At 33.4% G+C, this 20,340-nt stretch overlaps 2 protein-coding genes and 1 pseudogene across 2 annotated transcripts; all 3 read left to right on the top strand.

The window, feature by feature from the left end:
- Window positions 1–603: 603 nt before the first annotated feature.
- LOC110419415 (topoisomerase II-associated protein) lies at window positions 604–8,736 on the top strand. Its single transcript, XM_021432449.2, has 5 exons — window positions 604–1,054; window positions 2,027–2,172; window positions 3,093–3,149; window positions 3,863–3,926; window positions 5,843–8,736. Exons 1-5 carry the CDS (start codon window positions 1,009–1,011, stop codon window positions 7,915–7,917), a joined length of 2,388 nt encoding a protein of 795 aa, XP_021288124.1. The 5' UTR covers window positions 604–1,008; the 3' UTR covers window positions 7,918–8,736.
- A 5,286-nt stretch (window positions 8,737–14,022) lies between these two features.
- LOC110419627 (protein PAT1 homolog pseudogene) lies at window positions 14,023–15,638 on the top strand (annotated as a pseudogene).
- A 65-nt stretch (window positions 15,639–15,703) lies between these two features.
- LOC110419625 (uncharacterized) lies at window positions 15,704–19,342 on the top strand. The gene is made up of 2 exons (XM_089784162.1): window positions 15,704–15,716; window positions 18,765–19,342. Exons 1-2 carry the CDS (start codon window positions 15,704–15,706, stop codon window positions 19,340–19,342), a joined length of 591 nt encoding a protein of 196 aa, XP_089640288.1.
- The last annotated feature ends 998 nt before the right edge of the window (window positions 19,343–20,340 follow it).

Genomic DNA, 20,340 nt, shown 5'->3' with positions numbered 1-20,340 from the left:
TATCTAGTTTTTTTTTTAATTTTTTTATCTTATTTTATATATTTTTATTTCGATTATTGTGACGATATGTAAGACTATTTACGATTCTTAACATCAAATGTTGATAAAGTTTCACAAAATTCACATAAATCAAATATTTAAAAAAATATGATATTATTACAATAAATTCTTCACTCATGATAAATCTCAGTGATTAGTGCAGCATCCTGTTAGTTAAGAATTAAGAGATATATATAACAACTAATTAATGAAGTTTGTGCCAAAAACAAATGAAATAATAATAAAAATATAAAAATGAGGATATGCGATAAATTTTTATAATATATACAACTAAATAAATAAAAAATATAATAATTTATAGAATTGAGTTCAATTTTTTAAAATAAAAAAATATATTTATATTATATTACAGAATATAAAAAAGATATAATTAGTGGTATAATAGTAATATAATTGTGGAAGATGCCAATCCTTTTCAAAGGAGGGCACCTTTCCTTCCCACTTCGTATCGAAGGCAGAAAAAATCCAAAGCCAAAAGGCACAGCCCAAAAACGCCTAACAATATTAAAATTATTTAATTTTTATTTTCTTCAATGGCCGCCCCTCTGTATAATTCGTATTTTATTCTCTATCCAATCAGTTAATTAAAAAAAAAAGATATAAATAAAAAATGAAATTACCATCGTTATCTCTTTTTAGGGTTCCCTTCACTCTCTCTCTTCTATTTGTCTCAACAATTTTGACTTGAAAAAAAAGCGCTTCAAGAAAAAAAAAATCCTTAACCAGGAAATAATACTGTACAGATCTTTTATCCACCAAACCCAATTTCATTGCAAAGGGTTTTTGGGTTTTTAACCTTTTTTTTTTTGCCCTTTCTCTTTTAATTCCTTGCTTCTTTTTATTTTTTTTTAGATTTTAAAAAAATAAATTAGATTGGAGATTCAGTTAATTATTAGGGTTTTGTTTTTGGGTTTTTTTTTTGAGTAGTAATTTTCAAGTGTAGATACAATGGATGCTTCTGAGGATCTTAAGCAATTAGGCGATACTTCCACAGGTTTGATATTCGATTTTTTAGTTAATTTTGTTCGTATTTTGCTTTTTTCGGTGAAATTAGCTTTGGGTTAGTGTTTTTTTAGCTTGGTTTAAGCTTAAATCTTGGATTGAGTTAAATTTGAAACGTTGAAAGTCAACAAGTTAGTGTATAGTTGATTGTGAAGTCAAACGGGTAGCAGTGTACAAGAAAAGCAAAATTAGATCCAGAAATATTGGGTTTTTTATGCTTAGGATAGGGTTTTATAGCAAAAGCAATTCTGGTTAATACTGTTTGATTGAGTTCAAAGTGGAATGCTGTTGTTTCGAGATGTTAAAAGTTTCTGGATTTAGATTGTTGCTTCATTTTATAGTGTATGTATATTTGCCACTACTGAAATCATAAAGTTCGATGTTGTGTACTAATGCACTCTGGTTTAATGATGGAATGCGCCTGTATTTTGGTTGTGTTGACTATGATTATGACTGTTTTTGGTGGTTGGAATATTCACAATTTATTTGAATTGTGCTGGGATTGGAGAAACCGTTTGTTGTACATATGGATACCCACTGGCCCGTGGGCTACACAACTGCAGATAACCTGCTCCCATCTCATTAACCCCATCCCCTGCCCATTCCCAAGGTTCGAACTTGAGGCTTCAGAGGTGGGGTCTCAAGTTATAACCATTGGGTTATACCCTTGGCGTATGGTACAAATGGCTGTTATGGTGGTGCATGGTGGATTAGATGGTTGCTTGCTGTTTGGGTCCTAAGAAAAAAAAGAAGACCCCTTGTGTTTTGCATAGTTTTGTATATACTTGGTGTTCTGGTGAAAAGTTTGGATTAATGTATGTTTTGGGTTGTTTTTCATGACTCTATTTGTTTTTCCTGAACATGTATAGCTACTCATTTTTAGTGAAATATGATCTGTTCTTTATGTTGTGAGTTTTTTTGTCAAAGAGTTCGTTTTTAGTAAAATTAGCTTTCTATGATGCAGGAGCTGCAGTATTTGATGCATCACAATATGCTTTTTTCGGAAAAGATGTTCTTGAGGAAGTTGAATTGGGGGGATTGGATGATGAAGAGGAGGAATTACCAGCAGTCGGACTTGATGAGGAGGAGTTTTTGTTCGATCGAGAGGAGGTTAATGTTCTTGTTTCATTTCAGTTTCCTTTTCCTGTTTAAATTGTTCTTAGAAATTTATTCAGTGTTGGACAGAAGTAGTGACTATTAATTTGAAATGTAAATCTCTCCCTACCCAACATGATACTGAAAGGTAGCCTTCTGAAGCAATGCTAGATGCCTTATTTTCCCCCTGTTTTCTTGAACAGATAGATGCCATTGCTTTAGTTAGTGTTTGGCATGCTATTTGTTTTTTTAATGAAATTCAGGATTTTATTCCTCTGGGAGCTCATATTCTGTAATGTTCTATTTGTCCTTGCAAGACACTGTAAAGCTTGTCCTCTGTATTTTTCCCTTGTACATTCTGACCTTTATAAGACAGTGTAGCCATATTGGTTGGGCTTTTTTTAAGTTAATTTTACTGCTCTCCTTGGGTCTTGGTCTTCACAATGGGAGGTAGCTTGTGTAAATTTTTTTTTTTTATGAAAATTATATCGTATAAGCACTTGGTCCAATGGCCCAGTCATCCTGTCAATAAAATTGTATTCCACATTTGAATAGGTTTTGGAGATTGTGTTAGTTGTAGTTGGGTGCTTTTTGAAGTAAGGTTTGCTGTTTCTTGTATGCTTCCTGAAGCAGAATAGCAGATATTTTGACGAAGTAGCTAGAGTCTGATGAGGCATGCCTCACTAACCAAGGGAAATCCTAAAAGAGAGGAAATTAATCTCTTCCCCTCCTCTTTCACTCTGTGAAGTTATGCACTTCAAATGTTTCCTAATATGGTTAAAATTTCAAGTGTTGATTTAGGATTTTCATCACTTTAGGTGTTTCTTTTGACACATCTAACTAACTAATCTTCAAGTTTATTTATTTTCATAGTTGATTTCAAGTAGAATATTCATGCCCTAGATGCTTGGTCTAATTTCTTTTCATGGCTGCAGGGTGAGGTTTTGAGATCCTTATCAGACATTGATGATCTTGCTAGTGCATTTTCAAAGGTTAGTCCACTACATAGTTACTTTATTTTGCAAGTAGGATAGTCAAAGATCTTTTCCCCACTATAGATTAGCTGCGATTTTGATCTGTTAGCTAATTTACTGTCTTCTCATATTTTCATGGCGCTAAAACAATTTAATCCTTGCAACTATCCTAAAAGTAGATTGTTGGGAGTTCAATCGTGCACAACTTGGTGCAAATGCCCCTGGAATTACATTTACCTTGTTCCCATGCAGAGTGAATTAATGGATGAAAACTCACCAAATTACTCTTTTCTTTTTGAGCACCTGTTTGTCTGGTGTCTTAAGATATACAATAAATGTTTTACCAAGCTACTTTCCAAACTCTTTGAACTACTCTCAGTTTTCTAAGAATTGATCCTCCTAATTGTTATTGTACATCTGTCCAGCAATGACACTAGCATTAAGCTACTTTTGGAATGAACCTTAACTTAGCTGATATTTGGCTTAATTCATGTAATTCATTGGAAAGGATTCTTTCCTTTTGGATTAAATCTCCTTGTTTGCTATCGACTAGATCAACTTTTTGAGCTATTAAAAGTCCACAAAGGATAAAGTTCCTATCTTTTTCCTTTATATTTTAAAATCACAATTCACCAGTGGCATGTGCTGAGATATATGTTTGTTGGTGGTTTTTTCTAGCTTAGCGTTGGTGGTTGAGTGTTTGCTGATGCTTGTTTGTGATTTTCTTGCAGTTAAACACAGCTGTTAGCGGACCAAGAGGCTCAGGGATAATTGGTGATAGGGGATCTAGAGAAAGTGAGTCTATCAATATCATAAATTTCTTTTATCAGCAATGGCCAAAGAAAAAACTTTCTTCTATACGTAAATTGGTGATGATTGATGTAGTTGAGGTCCAATCACTTTTAGGTTGGTTTCATGTAGAGCTTTTGATGTGATCTATTTATCATCAATGCTGATTGGTGAACCTTGATGTATGCATCCTTTTGACTTCAGTGAAGTGTGGACTGTAGCTGTATGATTCCAGTTCATTTAATGGAAATTATGTACAAGTTCTGGAAAACTATCAAGTGATGTGAATAAAAATAAGATATCCTGGGATCAAGCGGAAGATATATAAAAAATTTAGAATCGGGTTAACTATTTTCATACTTTTTAGTTTTTAATGATTTCATAGCTAGAAAAAAGAAATGATAAAATTAGAGTTACTTGCATCAGGACTGAGTTATTGGGTGAAAGGTCGTTGCTAGTAGCATCTGATAAGAGTTTTATACAGTTTTTACCACATAAATGCTTAGGTGTGGTGGACATGCTCGCCTTCTGTAAAAAGGCATTGGATAGTTGTACTAAAATGCTGGGATGGAGATCCCTTTGCAATTGGGAGTTGGTGGTTAATGGGTTGCCTTGGGAAGGGGCAGGGGTTGTCACAATGTAGACGGTTGTCTGTAAAGTAGTCAAGCAAAAACATACAAGAAATGCATTAAAATAGAATGTAAATCTAACCTTTACAAGACTTGTCTTTGATTATGAACTGTGTGTGTGTATATACATATGTATGTATTTTAGGGTTCTAACTTAATTTTGATATGTCTGTGTGGAAGAGTTTTTGATAAATTTAGAGAGTTCTTGCCAACTCCAAATTTATTATTAAACTTGTTTTGTTTTTACCCCCGCCATCTTTTTTCTTTTTTGGCCTTCTCTAATGTTAATTAAATTGGAAAATTTGCATACATTCAAGTGCCTTAAGCATCTCAGGTGTGAACTTTGTTGAATATCTCATTCTCGAACTCAACAACCTTCATGCATGAGATGAAGCTGTTCTTGTTATTCATATATATGGGACAGAATAAATGTTTGCAGATCGGAGTGAAACATTGTGTTCCTTTAATGGCAATATTTGTCACATGAGTTGAGTGAAATCCATTTGATGATGCTCACCTCAGTCAAGCTGTTGAAATTCCTTTCTCCATTGTTTTGAACTTTCTTATATGCTGCTCTAAGCAAGACAATTGTAGCAATTGGATCCCCTAGTAGGCAAAATAATTAGCTGTAAATATAGCATTGGTGACATTCTTAGGTCATGATATTCATGATACTAATTAGTCAAAATGTTGTTATTGAAATCAGTTGTTGTTTCTAGCAGTGTTTATCAAGCCTCTGGATAATGTACTATAATTGTCTACGCAGCATTGGCACTCTCAAAATCTTCTATACTTCCGTCTGCCCTGTTTCTAACATTTCTATATCACTAGTTTAGTTTTCTCTTAATTAGTGTGATTGGATTGAGGCTGTGAGATGTCAAATGTGCAGGGTGCACCCTTGGCACCCCTTACATCATCACAGTGAAGTAAAGCAGCAATTTCTACATACTCACACAGACACATGTATATGATGAAGATGATTTTTATGAATCTTATTGAATAAGCTTAAAATATATAATTTTGTCACTAAATGTTAAAGAGTTAGTTTGGTCCATTCTGTTGCCTAATGTGCTCCATGATGATGCATTATCATAATTAACTAATAGTCATCATCAGACACTAGCGCAAGGTTTCCTTCACTTCCATTTATAACAAAACGTTGTGCATCAACTGTATTATCCATTCTAGAACCCTACATCATCAGAGTGAAGGCGTAACAAACATACATGCATATGATGCCATATTTATGTTGACATATTTCTCATTATTCTGACCATGGTGTTCTCCTTCAAGGTTCATCTGTTGCTGAATGGGCACATGGGGAGGAATTTCGTACCTGGTTTGATCAGCAGGCTCTTGAGACTGAAAGTATTCCCGAAGGCAAACGCTGGTCATCACAACCATATTCTTCTGTGCCCAATTTGGACTCAAAGCATCTGTATAGGACTTCCTCATACCCTGAGCAGCAGCAGCAGCAGCTGCAACTCCATCACAATCAACAGTTCACTAGTGAACCAATTCTAGTTCCAAAATCTTCTTACACTTCTTACCCTCCCCCTGGTGGCAGATCTCCACAAGCTTCACCAAACCACCATTCTGGTCACCTGAATATTCCACATATGGCTGGTGGATCACAGATGGCTTCTTCACCAAACCTCTCTGCCTTCTCTACTTCTCAGCTTCAATTGCCAGGTTTACATCATGGGTCACATTATGCTGGGAATATGCCTCAATTCCCTCCTGGTTTGTCTGTCAATAATCGGCCGTCAAATCAATGGGGGAGCCAACCGAACTTATACGGTGGAGATAATACCAGTGTTTTAAACAATATGTTGCAACAACAGTTATCTCATCAAAATGGTTTGATTCCGCCGCAATTAATGCCACAGCTGCAGACGCACCAGCAGAGACTCCAACATCCTGTTCAGCCATCATTTGGCCATTTGTCAGGGATACAGTCTCAACTATTTAATCCTCATCTTTCCCCATCCCCACCTCTAATGAACAAGTTTGAAGCTATACTTGGTCTTGGTGATCTGAGAGATCAAAGACCGAAATCAGCTCAAAGAAGTAGGCAGAATCCACGATTTTCTCAGCAGGGCTTTGATAGCAGTGGACTGAAGAGTGATATTGGATGGCCTCAGTTTAGATCCAAATACATGTCTACTGATGAGATTGAGGGCATTCTTAGAATGCAGCTCGCTGCGACTCACAGTAACGACCCTTACGTGGATGATTATTACCACCAGGCTTGTCTTGCAAGAAAATATTCTGGGGCAAAGTTGAGACACCATTTTTGCCCAAATCATCTTAGGGATCTTCCTCCCCGAGCACGTGCTAATTCCGAGCCACATGCGTTTCTCCAGGTTGATGCTCTTGGAAGGGTTCCTTTCTCTTCGATTCGCAGGCCTCGCCCTCTTCTTGAAGTTGACCCTCCAAATTCATCTGCTGTCAGCAACAATGAACAGAAAGCTTCTGATATGCCCCTGGAACAGGAACCAATGCTTGCTGCTAGAGTTACAATCGAGGATGGTCTATGCCTTCTTCTTGATGTAAATGATATTGACCGGTTTTTGCAGTTTAATCAGTTGCAGGATGGTGGAGCACAGCTGAGACAAAGACGACAGGTTTTGTTGGAAGGCCTGGCTGCATCACTTCAATTGGTTGACCCACTTGGCAAGAATGGTCACACGGATGAGCTTGCTCATAAGGACGATTTTGTATTTTTACGGATAGTTTCCCTTCCCAAAGGCCGGAAGCTGCTTGCAAGGTACCTTCAGCTTCTTTTTCCCGGTGGTGAGCTTATGCGAGTTGTCTGCATGGCCATTTTCCGTCATTTAAGGTTCTTGTTTGGAGGCCTTCCCTCTGATTCAGGAGCAGCAGAAAGTACAAATAACCTTGCAAGGGTTGTTTCCTCATGTGTTCATGGCATGGATCTTCGTGCACTTAGTGTCTGTCTTGCAGCTGTTGTTTGTTCCTCAGAGCAGCCCCCTCTTCGTCCGGTTGGAAGTCCTGCTGGAGATGGGGCATCTCTTATTCTGAAGTCTGTCCTTGATAGGGCAACAAAACTCATGATTGATTTTGGAGCTGCTGGCAATTATAATATGACCAATCAGTCCCTTTGGAAGGCCTCATTCGATGAATTTTTTAACCTTCTTACCAAGTATTGTGTAAACAAATATGATACTGTGATGCAGTCCTTGCGTATGCAGGTCAAACCAAATATGGCAATTGATGAGTCAGATGCTACCAGAGCTATTAAAAGAGAAATGCCGGTTGATCTTTTACATGCATGTTTGCCCCACATTAATGATCAGCAGAAAAAGCTGATATGGGATCTCTCTCAGCGGTCTATGCTTGTAGAATAGTGATGAAGAAGTGGTACTTAGGAAGAGTTTAAATTCGCACATGTTTCGGACAGCCATGTTGAAGTAAAGTATGGAGCAAGTGATGCCATGTGCTGAAAGGAATGCAATTAGCTATAGCATTTCAAACGGATGGCTATGATGGAGCATCCACAATGGTTCAGGTGAAGCTTCGAGGACATTTAAACTAAAGGTCAATTTAGCCCCTTTCAGATTTTAGTCTTTCTAGTTGATGTGTTTTTACCTTTAATAACATGCTGCTTTTTTTGCAAAACATTTAAGTGGGCCTATGTGTATTACGATAGAACCTTGCTGGGATATGTTTTCCTTTCCTTGGGTTCTTTCTTTTCCATACATTGGAGCTTATTTTGATGCTCTGTTGTGAAATTTCTGGTATGGAGATGTAGTGGGTTAGTGTGTACAGGGTTCAGTACAGAAGGTTTCCCGCGTTCCTACTATTATTTTCCAAGGAGGTGGGATAGATCATGTCTTTGTCTCTGTTGGAGTAGTGTCTCAGTCACTGATTCAAGGCATGCAGATGTTGATTGTAGCTTGCTGGGAGGTGTGATAGTGTTGCCTTCTGAGATGAAATGGTGAATCTAGCCTTTAATATTGGTAACGGTGTTGCTTTTTGATTTGAACGTTCCCGTGGTCCTGAAATTATTGTTTGTAATCTTTTTCATTTTATTAAAGAAAGACTGTTCATATCTTAGTGCAGCTGCATTTGGACATGGGTGTTGGTTTCAAGGCAATAATTCTTTGGAGCCTTACTAAACTGCTTTACCCCTTTATTTTGCTATGTCATTTGAAGTTGTGGGATGATTTACTTTTTGTTTTGTTTGGCCATTCGTTTAACACTCATGCTCACACAACTTCATGTTAACTAGGAGTCAAATTTAATCCTTTACGATGTTAAAATATTGTGTTTGAACTGCAAAGTATTTAAGCAGTCAAGAGCTAACATGTGGCATGTTGCTGTGTTTGCTCCGTTCGGGCAAGGGGGCATTTACTTTTATTATCCATTTTCTCTCAACATCGCATCCAGAAAAAGAAGAATACAGCAAACTTTCTCTCCTTTTCCCGTACGTTCTCAGTAGCCAAACATCAGGTATTACAAACGCGAATTTGATAGAAATCTACACTTTTTCTTACGCACTTCGGAGCTCTTTTTGATGTACAAATACAGCTACCAAAGCTTCAAAAAATGGTCCAAGAATATAAAGGCTTGTTAATATATAAATAAATGGAGTTTTTTTTTATAAATAGGTTTAATGTATAAAGCGTTTTTTACAATAGATGTTTTTATAATTTTAAAACGTTTCAGCATTTTGAGCATTTTAGAATAGGTTTTGATGCATGAAGAAAATTTTTGAACGTTTTGAGCATTTAAAAGTATTTTGGAGTGATTTTTGATATACATAAAAAAATCTTTGAATATTTTGATCATCCTTTGTCAAGTAGGCGTATTCATTAATTATGTTGTTAAATAGAATATAGAGTATCGTTTGAAGTGGTTGATTTTATTAAATAAAATTTAGTAGTTTTAGTAGTTTTTAGGTATTGCGTGACTCATTTTTAAGTATTATGTGACTAACTTTGGGCATTGCATTACTAATTTTTAAGTTCTGTGTGATTAATTTTTAGGTATTGGTGACTGATTTTGGACATTATCTGACTAGTTGATAGGCATTGCATTACTTGTTAGTAAGGTATTGCGTTACTAGTTAGTAAGGCATTGCGTGATTAGTTAGTAAAGTATTGTGTGACTTAGGCATTGCTTAAAAATCAATCACGTAATACCTAAGAACTAGTAATGCAATGCCTACATTAATCACGTAATACTTAAAAGCCTGTCATGCAGTGATTAAGTCACATAATACCTAAAAATCAGTCTCGTAATACTTAAAAACTAATTTAATCAATTTTAGCTCCTTAACTTTGGAGTTTTATGAATAAACCAATAAACTTAAGAACTTAAAATACATATATATTTTTTTGTTAAACCATGAAATTATGCATTCAGAAAAGATAGATTACAAAATTTCATAATTTTTCAAAGTAAGATAAAATATATCCCTATCAAGAGGCCCTTGCTCATTTCCCTTATGCAAAAACAAAATATACTCTTTTTACAAAATATTTTTTGAACAATTTTAACTCAAAATCTCATAAAAAAATCAAAATCCTCAACAAACATATTTAATAATCATCCCAATCCCAAACACAACAAAACTGTGAACCATCATAAAACCCATTAAACATGCTTTAACTGTTCTTTCTCCCTAAGCCCATCATCTTAAACAATTTGATCCAACACATCAACATAGGCATCTTCATCATAGCACACATTTCAAAGTAAATCATCACCACAAAGCATCTAGTTACCACATTCATCATGCTGGTTACAATCACCATAAAAGAGCAAAATCGCTGTTCGTCACCTTTGAGAACCTCAAGTTCACCATCCAAAAAAAAAAAAAGAAAGAGCTTGATGTCATCTTTGCTTTTTGGATGACGAGATAGATATTATTTGACCAGAGAAAAAAATCAAGATTTAATTTTAAAATTTTTGTCTGATAAAGAAAATTGAAATCATTTTAGTTTGTCAGAAATTGTTTAAAGGGTATTGTTGTAAGTCATGTCAAAAATTGATTAAAAATAATTAAAATCATAAAAAATGATATTTTTGAATTGAGCTTGCGAGGAAGGTTTTCTCTCACAATTTTCTCTAAATAAATACATAAATAAATAAAGACTAGCTGTAATAATTTCATCATTTAGTAAAGTAAATTTATTAATAAATATAATATTTAATTAGATTTTTATCACATCAAAAACAAGTAAATAGCCAAAAAAAATTTTCAGAGTTTTAGCTAATTAATATCGCAGCATGTTGTACGGCTATTCGTGTCTTAAAGTTTTGATAAGGCATTTCTTAATCTCTCTAGGTTGCTTATGCAGTATTATATATTTTCCTAGGAGAATGAAATAAGCATTAGCCTTTTAGTATATAAAATGATTATTTTTTAAAATAGAATAATCATTGTCGATTTATAAAGAAGAAGAAGAAAAAGAAAGAAAAATCACGTTAAAAGCAAGTATCTATATCTTTCTTCTACTACAAAAAAAAAAATTCATTATCGATGAAAATTTTCATTGATAATAAAAGAGATTTTGTTGGAATTCTATGGGCAATAGCGTTGTCCGTAATGAAAATTTCCTCGGTGATGACATATTCTATGACTAACTTACCCATGGAATATTCTATAGACAATTTGATCGGTAATCGCTTTGATCCATCGATTGGTTTTTAGTCGGTGATAAAAGAAATTCGTTGGTATTATTGACGGAAATTTCCATTGGTAATTTTATCAGTAAATTATTTTTCCTTCTCAAATTAAAGCTTAGTTTAACAATATAAACTTTGACATGAATATTGAAAAATTGATCTGCCAAAACCAAAGTTATGGCTTCTTGCAATGGCAAGAGAGATCATGGCAACCTCAATTTTAGATCCAGAAAACTACTTTTTTTCAAGATATAGTAAAACCTCTATAAATTAATACTTTTAAAAACATAAAAATTTATTAATTAATTGACACATTAATTAATCGATAAATTAATAATTTATTAATTTATACATTAATCAATAAATATTAATTTATCAAGGTATCTTTTATTTTTTTTAAATATTGAACTTAATACTTGTATTTTATATTGTAATTATACAAATATTGCCTAATTACCGAATAACTCATTATTCTATGTATTTGTGTAACTAAAACAAATTCATAAATGTAATTAGTCTTATTAAATAGAAGTCATAAAAATATTGATTTTTACAACAAACTAAAATTACATTTGATGTATACTTAATTAATATACTTCTTGAACATTAAATCAAATAAAAACATTTATAAAAATAACATACAGTATCATAAAACTAAATACAATGGTTTCTCATCTTAAAGGTGTAAAGAAGTTAACAATGATAAATGAAAAGTTAATACACTAAGAAAAGTTAGAGATGAGGTCTAAAGAGGTATTAATTTCAAGAAAAAACAAATAACATTTGAGTCATAATTTACAAAGACTTCATAATTGAGTTCTGTATATATATATATATAATTTTGATATATAAAAAGATTATTAATTTATATACCAAATAAAACCAGGTGTTTTTTTAATGTATTATTTTATAAATTTAGCGAATTATTAATTTACTATATTAGTCCCAAGTTGAGATTGATTAAAAATATTATTTAATTGAGATTATTAATTTGTCAAGTATTAATTTAGAGAGATTTTACTGTAATTTGAATGAATAATATTAATTATGTAAAACTAGTGAGTCATCTTTCCTCAAAATAAAAGAGATTTTTGGAACCTAAAGTTGACGAGGCTGCTATGATGCTCATCTTTCTGGTCATTGTAGGAAGCCAAATACCTTTAACTTTTGGAGTTACTTCTTTAATATTTAAATTAAAACTTAGATTGTAAATCTAAGCTTTGATTTGAGAAAATAAAATTTAACTCATACGTAGCACATAACTTTTAGTTCTAAACTAGGTTATGTAACCTTCTCTTCGTCCTACAAAATTGTAATCTACCAAAAGTCGAAAGAATACATGATATAAATATTATATAATATTACTTATTTAATTAATTACTTAATTACTTATAACCCTAAACTCTAAATATTTGTAAAATTAAATACTATTACTAATTTAGTTAACTAATTTATATAACTAAACCCTAAGTTTAATTATATAATTAAATTATACATTAGCAAATGTTAACACAAACATAAATTGAAAACAAAATCCAATTTAAATACTAGAATTATTAAAATTTTATTTGTTCCAAGCATATTAATTTATTAAAATCTTACTTAATGTAAATAATTTTAAAAATATTTAGCAATATTTAATTAATTTAACCTAAACCTTAATTGACTTAAATATTGTTTAATTAACTAATATTACTAATTTAATTCATTTCTAAATAACAAATTAATTTTTTTTTCATTGATTTGATTAGTTAAATTCTTTAATTACCTTAAATTACAACCTTAATTAATTTAACTAATTTTAACTTTTATTAAATTTACTCATTTAATTAATTGCTTACCCTAAACATTAAGTATGTTAAATAATTTTAATTTTCCTAAATTTACTAATTTAATTTATTGATTAATTACTAATACATGATTGTTTTTATTTACCTAACTTATTTAATTAATTTCGTAAACCCTAATTTAAATGAAATATAACATTATGAATCATAGTACTCATTTAATTAATTTCTTATTCACTTATGTAATAACCCTAAACCATTACTTATAATTAACTAAATATTTTAATTCGCTCATTCAACCCTTAATTAATTTAAATATTTAATACTGAGAAATTTTTTTTAAATATTTAATTCATTGCTAAACAACTAATTAAACAATTTTTTTCATTAATTTGATTAGTTAAATTCTTTAATTACCCTATAATGCAACCTTAATTAATTTAACTAATTTTAAATTAATCTAAATTTACTCATTGAATTAATTGCTTAATTACCCTAAACCTTAATTAAGTTAAATAATTTTACTTATTCAATCTAGATGATCTATTTCATCGATCTTCCTTCAAACAGCCTATTTTCATAAAGTTTGGTAAAGTTTCCCTTTTCCGTTTTCCACATTGCTAATATTAAATGTGATAGCAATTGTTTGCAAAGCAAATCTCAATTAATTGCACAATATCCCAATTGTTTGCACTCAATTAACAGCACATAATTATCAACATAAACGACCTAACAATTAACAGAACACAATTTTTTCAATATTTTTTTTGAAAGAAAGAGATTTCATTGTATATCTCAAAGAAAAGACTTCCCTGGGAGAATAAAAATAAATATTCACAGCCCCAAACTCAGAAAACCAAAATAAGAAAAAAAAACCACCCCCAATAGGCCACAACTCACAAAACCAGACGCAAGAACAAAAACATGTACATCAACAATACAAAAATCAAACAAAATTCAAACTGAACAAACAATTATATAAACAAGAGCAACCAGAAAGCATGCCAGTGTAGAAAACTGAAGCAGAAACACATGCATTTGCTTATCAAAGCTGAGAACAACCAGGCAGGACAATCAAAGCTGCAGTCAAAACCAATCAACCAGCACAATATCCAAGCATCAAACTATTTGTACGCATGCTTTTGCTTATCTCAAAACTCCAAGCATCAAGCATAACCCCAAAGTAGAAGAAAGAAGAAAAAAAATAAACAAAAAGAAACCGGTAGATGCAGAACAAACCGGTAAAAAAGATCAAGAAAACCCCAAAGCAACACTCCCTTCGTCCCACAACACATTCCTCGACGCTGCATTTTCGCAACACCAATAAAGACAAATGACAAAAGTCTGACCTACAAATAATAATAATAATTTGTAATGGAAAATTTGTGCAATCAATTAAAGAATTATTGTAATGGCATTTTACGTGATATTGGAAGATTTTTAAAAGGGAGTTTAAAAACCCTAATTTTAAACAAATTGAAATTGAGGGAAAGGAGAGAAGGTACCGGGCAGCCCCCAAACGAAGGGAGAAGAAGGAATCAACCATCGTCGGTGAGAGGTAAGGGAGGCCAGGAGACATAGATTTGAGGGAGAGGACGTGCTAATACCGAGCCACATGCGTTTCTCCAGGTTGATGCTCTTGGAAGGGTTCCTTTCTCTTCGATTCGCAGGCCTGGCCCTCTTCTTGAAGTTGACTCTCCAAATTCATCTGCTGTCAGCAACAATGAACAGAAAGCTTCTGACATGCCCCAGGAACAGGAACCAATGCTCGCTGCTAGAGTTACAATCGAGGATGGTCTATGCCTTCATCTTGATGTAGATGATATTGACCGGTTTTTACAGTTTAATCAGTTGCAGGATGGTGGAGCACAGTTGAGACAAAGACGACGAGTTTTGTTGGATGGCCTGGCTGTAGCACTTCAATTGGTTGATCCACTTGGCAAGAATGGTCACACAGATGAGCTTGCTTCACACCTGAGCTTAGCACACAGGACGATTTTGTATTTTTACGGATAGTTTCCCTTCCCAAAGGCCGGAAGCTGCTTGCAAGGTACCTTCAGCTTCTTTTACTCGGTGGTGAGCTTATGCGAGTTGTCTGCATGGCCATTTTCAGTCATTTAAGGTTCTTGTTTGGAGGCCTTCACTCTGATCCAGGAGCAGCAGAAAGTACAAATAACCTTGCAAGGGTTGTTTCCTCATGTGTTCATGGCATGGATCTTCGCGTACTTAGTGTCTGTCTTGCAGCTGTGGTTTGTTCCTCAGAGCAGCCCCCTCTTCGTCAGGTTGGAAGTCCTGCTGGAGATGGGGTATCTCTTATTCTGAAGTCTGTCCTTGATAGGGCAACAAAACTCATGATTGATTTTAGAGCTGCTGGCAATTATAATATGACCAATCAGTCCCTTTGGGATGCCTCATTTGATGAATTCTTTAACCTTCTTACCAAGTATTGTGTAAACAAATATGATACTGTGATGCAGTCCTTGCGTATGCAGTTCAAACCAAATATGGCAATTGGTGAGTCAGATGCTACCAGGGCTTTTAAAAGGGAAATGCCGGTTGATCTTTTACATGCATGTTTACCCCACATTAATGGTCAGCAGAGAAAGCTGATATGGGATCTCTCTCAGCGGTCTATGCTTGTAGAATAGTCATGAAGAAGTGGTACTTAGGAAGAGTTTAAATTCGTACATGTTTCAGACAGCCATGTTGAAGTATGGAGCAAGAGAGCCAATGGAGCTTTTTTAGCAAAACATTTAATAACTTGCTGCTTTTTTAGCAAAACATTTAAGTGGGGTATTACGACAGAACCTTGCTGGGATATATTTTCCTTTCCTTGGTTCCTTTCCATACATTGGAGCTTATTCTGATGCTCTGTTGTGAAATTTCTGGTATGGAGATGTAGTTTAGTATGTACAGGGTTCAGTACAGAAGATTTCCCGCGTTCCTACTATTATTTTCCAAGGAGGTGGGATGGATCATGTGATAGTCTCAGTTGGAGTAGTCACTCCATTTGAACGTTCTCATGGTCCTGAAATTGTTGTTTGTAATCTGTTTCATTTTGTTAAAGAAAGGCTGTTCATATCTCAGCCCAGCTGCATTGGGGCATGGGTGTTGGTTTCAAGGCAACAGTTTTACCCCTTTATTTTGCTATGTCATCTGAAGTTGTGGGAGGACTTACTGTTCTTAGCAAGGATGATTTACCTTTCATTTTTATTGTTATTTTGTTCCGCCATTCTTTTAACATTCAGGCTCACTCAACTTTTTGTTAACTGGGAGTCAAATTCAATCATTTACAATGTTAAAATATTATGTTTGAAGTGGAAAATATTTAACCAGTCGAGAGCTAACACGTGCTATTTTGATGTCTCTGCTCAGTTGGGGTAAGGAGGCGTTTACTTTTGTTATCTTTTTTCTCCCAACATCACACTGAGAGAGAAGAATACAGCAAACTTTCTTTCCTCCTTTTCCTGTACGTTCTCAGTGGCCAAACATCAGTTAATTACAAATGCAAATTTGATAGAAATGTACACTTTTTCTTTCGGCACTTCAGAGCTCCCTTTGATGTACAACTACCGCTACCAAAGCTCCAAAATTCGTCCAAGAATATAAAGGCTTGTTAATATATAAATAAATAAATAAATAAAAACAACTTGTAATAATTTCATCATTTAGTAAGGTAAATTTATTCGTAATATAATATTTAATTAGATTTTTGTCACATCAAAAACAGGCAAATAGCCAAAAAAAATTTTCAGATTTTCAGCTAATTTATATCAAAACATATTGTATGGCTATTCGTGTCTTAAAGTTCTTGTAAGGCATTTCTTAATCCCTCCAGGTTGCCTACTCATCACTAGATATTTGATTGAGAGAATGAAATAGCCATTAGTCTTTTAGTTCATAAAATGATCATTGTCGATTTATAAAGGAGAAGAGGAAAACAAAGAAAAACCAAGTTAAAAGCAAGTATCTATATCTTTCTTTCACTACAAAAAAAAGTCAATTACTGATGAAAATTTCCATTGATAATAAAAAAGATCTCATCAGAATTCTAAGGATAATAACATTGTCGGTAATGAAAATTTCCTCGATGATGGCATATTTCATGAGTAACTTAATCATGAAGCATTCTATTGACAATTTGATTGGTAATGACTTCGATCTGTCGATCGATTTTTAATCGGTAATGAAAAAAATTTGTCAATATTTTTTGTTGATATTACTAAGGCAAATTTCTGTTGGTAATTTTATCGGTAAATTATTTTTTTAAATTAAAACTTGATTAACAATATAAACTTTGACTTTAATATTGAAAAAGTGGTCTGTAAAAGTCAAAGTTAGGATTTCTTGAAATGGCAAGAGAGATCATGACAACTTCAATTTTGGGTCCAAAAATCCTCTGTTTTTCAAGATGCAGTAAAACAAGTAAATAAATTAGATTTTTGTCACATCTAAAACAGGTAAATAGCCAAAAATAAAAGTGTAAAGTCAAGAAAAATTTTCAGATTTTCAGCTGAATATCGAAACATGTTGGATGGCCATTCGGGTCTTAAAGTTTTGGTAAGGCACCCAAGTGTGGGGCTTTCTTAATCTCTGCAGGTTGCCTACTCACGACTTTTTATTCAACTATAGAGAAAATTAAAAAAAAATTAAAATATATAAATAAAAAAAACAAAAAAAGAAAAATTTGGAAAAAGAAAAAACATGTGAAATAAGGATCTTAATCTCAATTTGAATCTAATTCAAAATCCCAGTTTAAATCAAACTCTAAAAGGCAAGCTTAAATAAATCAAAACTCATGAAATTAAATTTGAAAAGGATTAAATCACAGAGGGTATAAAATGCACACACATAAGAAATTACAAGAGATTGAAAAGCAGAAAACACACGCTCACAAGAAAAAACCTAGAGAAATCGCGCTAAAGGTCAGGATTTTAGTGTTTTTGAGTTTTCAAGTTTAGATTTGGGAAAATTAGGATTCAGACAAAGGTGAATTCACTTAGATGGGAAGACAAAAAATCAAAAGGAGAAAAGAGTTAGGAGCTTATATACTTGACTCAAAATGAAGTCTGGAAAAAGAAAAGGTTTTCTGGGCTAATCTAATTGTCCTCCAATAAGAAGTTTTTTTCTTTTCTAAACCTAGAAGGTTTGTTCATATGTAACTAGTCAAAATTTAAACTTAACCTCGTACAACTTTAAACTCTAAAACTAGAATCTAAATAAGTATATAAATTATAGACTCAAGTTCCCAACTCAAAAGACATATTTGATAAGTAGTAGAAGACCCATGTTTATATACCAAGATCACTCCATTTCTTACTAATGTGAGATGCATGACTTTCTACTCCACTCAATTGCGCAATATTCTTGTTGCACTAGCTCTTTACCCATAGAAGAGAGAGACTTTTAGGCTAGTTCGAGTCAACTTCGACCTTTGTATCTCTTGTGAGCCCCACATCAAAGAAGATTCCAGTGATACCAAATGTCACGAGATGAAAATTAAGCCCAACTTCGTATTACTTTAAACTCTGAAAATAAAATTTGAATAAGTTTATAAATCACAAACCTACTTTCTCAAACCAAAATACATATTTGATAAGTAATAGAAGACCTATATTTCTATATTTAAGATTGATCCCATCTCTTATTGATATAAGAATTGTGACACACATAAACATTTTAATTATCTAATATTTTAATAAAATAAAATCATAAAATAAAAAATAAATAAAAAAATAAAATTGAATATTAAACGAAAATTTATTTAAAAACAGAAGAAGTAGAGATAGTAACACCAGGTGAGGTGTTGGGAAGGGCCACAAATCTCAAAGCAGGAAAAAGAGCTTATGTAACATATCGTAACAAGACCATCTATGCTTTCCTCACTAGTTTCCGCTGCATCAAATCCCTTCCTCCTGATCACCGGAGATTGATTGCGAAGGTAACTGGTAACAAAGCCCATGGTCCTGTTTCGGAGTCCGGTTCTGTTGTCATTGCCCGAGTTACAAAGGTGACAGCTAGGATAACATCAATAGATAGTATGTGTGTTGGTACAGAGTCTGTGAGAGAAAAATTTAGTGGTATAATTGGGCAACAAGATGTTAGAGCAACTGAAATTGACAAAGTGGATATGCACTTGTCATTTCGTCCTAGTGACATTGTCAGAGTTGTAGTGCTGTCCCTTGGAGATGCACGGGCTTATCATCTATCAACTGCTAAGAATGAACTGAGTGTCATCTCTGATAAGAGCTCAGCAGGTGCAGCAACAATGGTTCCAATAAGTTGGGCGGAAATGCAGTGTCCATTGACAGGCCAACTTGAGCAAAGGAAGGTTGCAAAGGTTGAAAGTTAACTAATTGGTACCAAGTGAAGCTAGGAGCAGTCTTATATGCAATTATGTATCGTAGACCCCTCCTCAGCCTTTCTCAAATTCCAACTCTTTTAGGAGGAAAAGAGGCAATTTCACAAGCTTCTTTAGTTGGAAAGCTTCTAACATGATGTAAAATTACATATAGGTGGAGAGTTTGAAATATGTTTCGTTAATTTGAAATATATTTTGTTTTATATTTTAAAAAAATATTATTTAAGAAGTGTAATTAATAAAGTACCAATTTAAATGTCAAGATGTGAATACTTTTATATATCATCGAACGGTTGAATTTTAAAAATTAAGATAATTACAGTTGAGTTTCAGTAATTATATTTAGAACAATTAATGAATTTGAGTAAATATTATATATATAGTTTTTGAAAAGCTGAATTCATTCATATAGAAATAAAGCTACAGCCAGAAGAAGGAGAATAACCTCCAAACCACCAAGAAAAGCTGCACAAACACAAAACCAGATCAGGAGCAGCAAAACCAACCCCTGCCTTCCCAAAAAAATGGCATATACATCCCCCATCAAGTAGAAAGAGGTTAGCAAACCTCAACCAAACAGACAGGTGATCTTGTCAAGCACAAAACAAAAACACTTATACAACCAAATTCATACTCACAATCAACAAAGAAAAGCAACCTCATTAGCGAACCTAGGAATTTTTACAATTTCGCAGCAGTCAATCATAGATTTAAAGCACTTAAATTGAATAACGGTAGGCCTTAATTTCCCAAGGGTTGTGGTTGGGTTTAAACCCCATTTAACTGCATTTTCAAAGTCACTTTCCAAGATAACCTTTTGTGAGCTCTATCGAGGAGCAGCAAACATTTGGGGAGCTTTACATAAAGCTTTAAACTCAGCTGAATTGGCATCCATTATCCCTATTGTGATAGAGAAAAGCAAGAGAACATTACCATTTTCATCCCTTAAAAGTCCAACAATTCCAGCCTCACCGGGGTTCCCACTTGAA

The sequence above is a fragment of the Theobroma umbraticum genome, unplaced genomic scaffold, assembly GCF_002168275.2.
Source record: "Theobroma umbraticum cultivar Fairchild unplaced genomic scaffold, ASM216827v3 scaffold_67.0, whole genome shotgun sequence".
Classification (NCBI taxonomy): Eukaryota; Viridiplantae; Streptophyta; class Magnoliopsida; order Malvales; family Malvaceae; genus Theobroma; species Theobroma umbraticum.
The sequence above is the reverse complement of the archived record's forward strand: the minus strand, read 5'-3'. Positions and strand labels throughout refer to the sequence as shown.